General features: G+C 36.5%; 1 protein-coding gene across 1 annotated transcript; it reads left to right on the top strand.

Moving 5' to 3' along the window:
* Positions 1-1,001: 1,001 nt before the first annotated feature.
* LOC111237805 lies at positions 1,002-3,243 on the top strand. Its single transcript, XM_022767043.1, has 7 exons — positions 1,002-1,146; positions 1,735-1,879; positions 2,112-2,225; positions 2,337-2,481; positions 2,573-2,721; positions 2,836-2,975; positions 3,068-3,243. Exons 1-7 carry the CDS (start codon positions 1,002-1,004, stop codon positions 3,235-3,237), a joined length of 1,008 nt encoding a protein of 335 aa, XP_022622764.1. The 3' UTR covers positions 3,238-3,243.
* The last annotated feature ends 5,018 nt before the right edge of the window (positions 3,244-8,261 follow it).

The raw sequence follows: 8,261 nt of genomic DNA on the forward strand, positions 1-8,261 counted from the left end.
CTTGACACAAAGGAAACTCTTTCTTTGAATTGTTTGCTTAGAATGATGTTGTATTTTCCGTATTTTTCTGGATGGAAATGTTAGTTGACTTAAAATTTACAATGGTTATACTACAACAAATACAATTAATGTGTAAATACTGAAAAATTATGCATTAGTCCTTACATAAAACAAAATGAACAAATGTAAAAAAAAAAAAATTATGTATAATTTCTTGATAAATTTTTCAAAGGAATTTTAAAATCTAAATGTTCTCTTTTTTCTCTGCAGAACAAAATTAAATTACACTGAGCAAATGGTGGGTTATTAAGAGTGCTAGGAAAGAATTTAATCAGGGATCTAATAGAATTCAGGCGCAAAAATATTATAATTGTACTTAATAACTGTAAAGCCAAATAATGGCCAAAGGCGTAGACATAAATAAGATTACAAAAATGCATATGATAGTAATGTATGGTAAGGTAGACATTAATTATGACTAAGACAGAAATTTAAAAAAATCAATGAAGAATATCATATCTTCTTGTGTGATTGGATTTACATCAATATTTGTAAATCTCCTTGGAGCACATTTTATTAAGAAAGTACACATTTAGGCAATTGAACCTTTCGCTAAAAAAGAATAACTTCAAAGAGAAACAACATATTTAAAGCTGATCCTAACAATTTCTTTAATAGCCAATTAATTGTAATAAAACTGCATTCAGTTTGGTAGTTTTGCCTAATGACAAGTACAAAGACACGACGTTTGTAATCATATAAAATATGGAGAGGCAGTTGATTGACTTTTGAATCTTACCCGTACTCTCTCACACACACACACACACACACACACACACAAACGCGCACGCACGCACGCACGCACACACACACACACACACACACACGCACGCACAATGTAATCAAAGAGATAAAATTTAGCAGTTCAGCAATGCAAAGTCCAAAATATAAGATTGTGGTGACAAATATTGTGTCTCACAGCAGTCTGAGCTGTAGACACTATGGAGAGGTCCAAGATGTTTCTCCTCTCAGTGAGAAACAGTGACCATCTAGTGATACATGCTTGGAGCATTGCCCTGGCTGTCATCAGTCAGGTGATCTCAGACATCTTCTTTAGCCTGGTAAAGGACAGCAGCGTGCCCAACGGTGAGTGACTCGACTTCTACAGAATATTTCAATCATGTTGTCAGACCAAAATGTCATATTCAGAGCTTGAGAGGACTGAATTTGATGGTTTTCATAAGCTGGTCTTGTCCACGTGGTGATGTTACTGTGTGTAGTCAAAAGAAAAGTACTTTTGAATCTTCATCATCAGTAATGAGTGTTTAACTCACAATAAATGACACATACATATATTTTTCAGCTTTAATTGCTGCATATTTGGTTGTGAATAGTTATTGTTATAGAGAAATACTTTTTTGACAGCAAGAATATATTAAATACATTATCATAAATAAGGACATTTTTGCTGTGCACGTCTTACTGACGACCTTTGCCCTGCCAGCCATTTGATCCTGGATGGAAGCCAATTAAACTAACAAGGCCATATAACAAGCTTCTGCACTTGCAATATAGACTGGTAGTCTCTCACATAAAATGTCAAGTGCATACTTGCTGTGAACAAATCAAAACCCTGATTATAGATGTTACCCTATTAATATCCCAGTTAAAATGTGTCACTGTCCGGAAATTTCTCATAAATCCAAACCGAGGATCAGCTGTTTTCTTCTTCAGCTCTGTTTCAGACCTCATTCAGGAATGTGTCTGAGACCTTCTCCCTGGAGGTGACTATGGACTGGTGGTCGGAAAGTTACTGGATTATGATTGACTTTTGGTCGATGACTTGGCTTGTGGAGGCAGTGGTCAGCCTTTTTAAAAGGTATCAAAGATTTCATCTTTAAAACGTAATACAATACCAGAAAAATGGTTTACCAGCAAACAGTTAAATACAACAGAATGGTAACTAATATATCTGTTTAGAGTGCAGCCAAACAAAGTCATGTAGGTATGCGCAGCAAGGCTATTTGAATCTAAGGTATGGTGGACTCCACCACTAAAACAATTACATAGAGATGTGATTACAGTTAATACTTTTACTGCTCCATCTGTAGAAATGTCCTCGGTCCACAGTCTTGCAATCCGGAAATCCACCCGCCAGTATTTTATCTGATGTGGACTGTCATTAACGTTGCAAGAATATGCAGCATGCTTCTATGGGACAGCCAGTAAGTTATGCACAATGATGTTTTATCCAGTAGCACACACAACTGCAGCAACATTGACTCTCACAAAGAAATACATCCATAACTATCTAAAGCTGCTGTTGTTTTCCACAGCAATATATATGGAGCTGTCTTACTCAGATGGATTCTACCAGCCCTCAGCTTCTACATGCTCTACATGTCCTACTCTAACCTCAGCAAGCACAAAGCCTGGCTAGCCATCAACAACCCCAGTGTGATTTCGTGGACACGATACCTGGTGAGGTCAAATTTACCATTTCACCATCATCAGTTGTGTGAATTTAGAGGTATCTCTACATGAACGCATGTGATTTATTCATTTGTGGCAGACCCAGAACGGATTGGCAGTGTTTGCCTGGTGGTCTCTCTTGAACGCTGTGGTCGGTTTTGGTATTGTGCTTAAGTACAAAGCTGGTGTACCGGACCCACTGGTCAGCACCATCGTGCTCGCCATCGTCTCCTTGAGCACTATAACCTGGTAAGAACAGAAACACTGGAGATTTAAAGGCATGTCTAATATTTGATTTTGTGTTTTGGTTGTAAAGCAGAATTATGGACGTAAATGACTGAAAACACATTTTGCTCCCCTCAGGTTCATCCTGCAGAGCTTCCTGTTAACTAAGCACTTACGCTATACATTCGGCGTTTACACCATTCTCATTCTGGGCCTGGGTGCAATGTTCACGAGAAGCTATCGTTCCCATGACTTCACTGCAAACACAGTCTATTGCGGTAAGATCCTAAAAGAGAGTGGTGAATGCATATTTATCAGTCACATTTCTATTTTTATTGTCGACATTTACCCTGAGTTTCATGATCTTTAGGGTTTTTTATGCTCATGATGACCATCATGAGTCTGATCCATTTGATCTCTTCATGTTTGTACACGGAGGAGTCAAGCAAACCTCTTGCTATGGAGCCCTATCTGAACTTCGAGGGCTGTGTGACAGTGTGCCAACCAGAGGTGAAGATCAAGCAGAAACTTCACAACTGACATCAACACGAGAGCTTTCTGCAAAATCTGTTTTCATTTGGTGAAAAAACACAATAAAGAAAACCCAACTTGTGTATTATTCATTTCACAGTCACAATATCTGACCATTTATCCATGGGTCTAATTTAAATGTGTAAACAGTTATCATTTGCAAAGTGTGCACTTTACATTAATGACCCAAAGGGGGCAGCAAATACTCACTTCACACTGAGAATGTGACATGACAAAGAGAGATCTGCTGTACCAGAAGGTGGCACAGTGGTTCAAAGCTTTTATATGGAAAATCTGACATAAAAATCATTTTATATTGAAAATCTCTTTAATGGAATTATTGAGCAGAATCTTCAAAACTGATTTTCATAACTTAAAAAAAATTCCAAATCAACCCAAAACATTTTAACAAATATTATCCAGTGTGGTTCATACTATTTGTGTGTTTTTGAGGCCACATTTGATCAGTCTTTCTTCAAAAACAGAAAATCCTGATGCACACTTTAAAAACTCTTAACATAAGCTGTACCAGGATAAGGTTACAGAAAACAGTAAACATCATAGCTGGGTTTCTTACTCAAAATAATGACATTTTCTAAATTGGTGGACAAAAAAAGTTCACAGTGAGAGACCCTCTCTGGGTCTCTCTGCCATGATGCCGCAGAGATTGTCACACATGCTTCAGTTTATAAGTGCCCTCTTTCTTGATGCGGCTTAAAGAATGGAATATCAAACATGCCCATTGGCTGTGGGGAAGAGCCGCACGACCTTTGATGAGGACGCCGGGCTGAATGGAACCAAACATCAGATGAAAGCAGCGGAGGGAAAAAAAAAAAAAAGACAATAGGGATACAATTAATGTGTCCATGGATGGACATGCTGACTACACAGCTGAGCAAACTGCTCTCCATTTGTGGCACGGTTTTATTTGGTGGGGCCATAAATAAATTAAATGCTAAAAGCTTACTGGCTGGTTATCTCCACATATTCAGAAACACTATTTCCTTAAGACATTTCCTTGATTAGTTGAATTGAGAATTACCAATTAGTTTAAAAAAAAACTACTTAGAAACCATCATTTTCTTTTTCCCGGCTGTTGGTGAAGTGTTACTTTGGTGTTTGCAGACAAACATTAGATTGCAAAAGTGCCTTCTGTGGTGGGTGGATGTCTGCGACCCTGATCATAAACTCATATTTGACTGCCTCATTTGGAGGAAATTCTGCAAAATCTCCAGCCTCATAATGCAGAACTGATTTGCCTTCAGGGTCATCGCCGAAAGAGACCAAGTTAGAGCACATAGGGGTGGAAATTCACTAATTACAAATCCGATCACTGTAATTTAGTCGTGTATGTTGAGTATGTTTGAGTTAAGTAATTCAGCTTCTATAAACATCAATTTTGATGGAATGTTACACTTTACTCCGCTTGGAAATGCAGGAATCACAGAGCTGTGCTCAATCAGGAAGATTTTCAGTTTACGTTTAATTCAAACCTTTTTGCCATCATAAGGAAATCTGTTAGTTTTGCTATAAGTAGAGCAGAAATGATTAGTTGATTAATCAGTTAGTTGACTGACAAAATTGATTAGCAGCTATTCTAATAATCAAATAATCATTTAAGTCATTTTTAAGCAGTTTTTCCAGTTTTTGAAATGGGAATATTTTTTGGTTTTCTTTGTCTTCTATGATAATAAATTGAATATCTTTGGGCTTTGGACTGATTCAAAGGCAAAAGAAGACATTTTAAGATGTCACCATGGGCTCTGATATTGTTATTTTGTGACAATTTACAAACCGAAGCCCGAGCTAGAAGAATTTATCATCACCACTTTGGAGATACTGTATTAAAAGAGAGGACAGCGGTGAATTGGAGGAGCAGAGTCATAAAAAGTCTTAATTCAGAGCTGGATAGTCTAGCGGTCTTTTCACCTCTGACAACATAATGCAGCAGCTTAGTTGGTTAAAAATAGCAATGGCTTTCTACCAAATTAGGCCCAGTTTTCTTACAACACAACAGTAAAGATTTCTTAGGCAAGAGCAGAAAATGAGATTCCCTCATACCATTTACTAGCATGTATCAGATTACACAGGTCCAATCAAATTTTCTTTTGAACTTAATTTCTATTATTCCCTCCCCGCCAAAAACAAATTGCTCAATTTTTTTTTTCTAAACACCTACAAGTGTTCAAAGTAATTTAAAGATATCAGGTGATGCTGCACTGTTGAAAGTAGCTGCAAAGTCCATTAAATTGCTTCATGGATGTGACTCCTGCACATATTGCACTGTGGTGTTATCACATCATTCCTCTAGAGTGCTAAGGCCGAATCCTCCCTGGAATAAAGCACTTGGGGGAAACGGCAGACGTGAAGGAGGAAATGGAGGTGTTTTACCGTCTGGCAGCCTTGTAATTGTTTCTATACTCTCCAAAGACTTTTTCCTCCATAAGAGAAATAACCTAGATATGCAAATGCGCATTCCCCCAATTAATTTAATTCATATAATTATGCAGAGAAAAGGAGATTGGGTTGGAAAAGAAGTCTTACCTTGTGCCAATTTGTCCTCCCACTCAAGCCCCCTCACTCTGCAGGGTACAGCTAAATTAGCTTGGAATTTTGAGGCATGCTCGGCTACACAGATGAGCATCAATTATCTGTAACATTTTAATGAGTGGTCTTCAGCCTATTGGAAACAACAAACAGTGAGTTGGTGGTAGTAATCAAAGTGACTTTATACGTAAGCATGACCTTATGACCCCCTTTTTGGTGCTTTTTAATGTTTTAATTTAAAATAGAGTTTTACATTGCCCTTTACTGTATGTTCAAGCAAATTTCACTGTGCTCCCCTGTGAGCTCTGGTTAGGTTTTCTTAGCAGGATTTAAGCCTCATATGCTACACTGAAAGACCATCTGATTAAGACTGTCATCATAAAAAACTCCTATTTAATTTGTGAAATCATTCAGGATTAATGGATCCTTAATTTTATATGTTTCATTCTATTGGGGAATGTCTTTGTTTTAGGTTCTTTTTAATTTAGAAGAGATTTTCCCAGTTTTCAGGATTTGTTAGATATAGTATAAAATGACAAGAAAGTAAATTATTAAAAGAAACAATGTATTTGAAATCAAAGCTGCTACCAGAAATGATGAAATTTGTAACCAACTTTGTCTTATATGACTTGTTTATCTAATCCACTCAAGAGAGTGGTTTCAATCCTAAATAAACTATAGTTACTATAGTTTTTTATAACTCTAATTTTATGTTTAAGTGATCCAACAGATTGCCATATTTATTATTATGTACAATTTACATTATAGATTTACTTATTTTTAGATTTACTTACCAAGTTTCAGGTGTCTCACAGCTTCCAATATAACAATACCACAGAAGTAATAATACAAATCACGACTTTCATTACAGTAAGCACAGTATATGTTGGACCTGTACCAATTCTCCAATGAACAAGTTTTGAATAATGAATTTCTGTTCTACTGGTTCAACATGTTAAACAGCTGATAGAGCAACAACAACAACAACAACAATAACAGCAACAACATGTTGAAGTCTGACATACTGGCTTTCACTGGAAGCAAACAAACTTCAACAATCCTCAAATAATACAAAAGTGGCACAGTGATGCCAATTAGCCTGGTAAAACAATTAGAATATATGTAAATGCTTTGAATTAATTAATCCCATGACACAGTTACACTAATTAGCTAGTAATCCCCAACTCCTATTGCTCCATATTTAAGACAAACCCACTCAGTCCAGATATGGGGACAGCAGACGCCAAAGAGTGAAATCTGTAGGAATAATTATTATTTTAAATGGATGATTTTTTAAAAACTAGATCTGACTAATTAGTCGTACTTTTCTGTCAGTACGGATGAGCAATGACAAATGTAGCTTTCTAGGACGCAGGCAAACCAACAAGGAACTTGTTGATGTTAATCAAAAGATAAAGACTTTAATTTACAGTTGAAATTAAGGGATCCATAATTATAGTGAACACAGGTCTCTAGTAGTCTGTAAATGACTTTAAAAAGATAGAAATATAATTCAGTGCAGCATGTTTAGAAGCAGTCTCAAGAGCGGAACAGCTGACAACTGGTGATTGTCATATGTCTACAGATGTTTTTCACATGTGTTTTCACACAAGGTGAACAAAGTAATTCTGCTTCTGCGATGTGAGAGAAGAAAAACAACACGGTCAGCCAGGGGTTTGTGAGGGCTAAGTTGATTGAATGTTGAAAGATGCATAAACAAAAGTGCCAGCTGGAAGAAAAAAAAAAACTGAAGATGGCTTGTGCTTGAAACACTGCAAAATAAAACAAGAAAATTAGTATTTTGAGAGTGCAGCCTAGTTTCATATTTGATTCAGAAATATTGAAATTATGTCAAAATACAAGGAGTCTTCATGCACAACCCAAACAACTTTTTTCAGTTGTTTGTGTGTTACTGTTTAGTCAGCATCGCCTTGACTTCAGTTCATCAAGAGCGCAGCAAACGGATCTAAAATTGCGTATTAAATAAAAGCGGCCATAATTACTGAATACCTAAATGAAAGGCTAACTGTGTCCCTCTGTGTCCAGTCTTTATGGTAAGCTAAGTGAAAGCTTCATATTTAGTGAACAGACTTGAGGGTGATATCAATCTTCTCATCTAGCCCTAAGCAAGAAAGCAAATAAGAGTAAACTAGTGCTTTAACTACAGATGGATCAAAACTTCTAGGCTACATTACGTACTGCTGAATGTTTCACCATCATAAACCACAAAACAAGAGGTTCAGATGTCCTAATTATGATATGAAGAATACTACAGCAACCTGTCACATAAACCCATTAGTAAAATACTTCTCCATATGTTGTTGAGTTTCCTTTAAAGTCATTATTGCAGGGGAATAATTATCAAAATAGGCTTTAAGTAATACAGTCATATTAACATCTCTTCACCCAATATGTAATATTATTCTCAACTAGAGACCCAAGCTTGCAATGAGCCTGTAAGCAACCCTTCAAAACAAATAACAATA

The sequence above is a fragment of the Seriola dumerili genome, unplaced genomic scaffold (genome assembly GCF_002260705.1).
Source record: "Seriola dumerili isolate Sdu_G_001 unplaced genomic scaffold, Sdu_1.0 BDQW01001124.1, whole genome shotgun sequence".
NCBI lineage: Eukaryota > Metazoa > Chordata > Actinopteri > Carangiformes > Carangidae > Seriola > Seriola dumerili.

What these genes read in the sequence shown, in the direction of transcription:
- LOC111237805 (XM_022767043.1), top strand. Translation starts at nt 1,002, where the DNA reads ATGGAGAGGTCCAAGATGTTTCTCCTCTCAGTGAGAAACAGTGACCAT. An exon ending in TCCTTGAGCACTATAACCTG is followed by an intron (nt 2,722 to 2,835) that starts GTAAGAACAGAA and finishes TGCTCCCCTCAG; the next exon opens with GTTCATCCTGCAGAGCTTCC. An exon ending in TGCAAACACAGTCTATTGCG is followed by an intron (nt 2,976 to 3,067) that starts GTAAGATCCTAA and finishes CATGATCTTTAG; the next exon opens with GGTTTTTTATGCTCATGATG.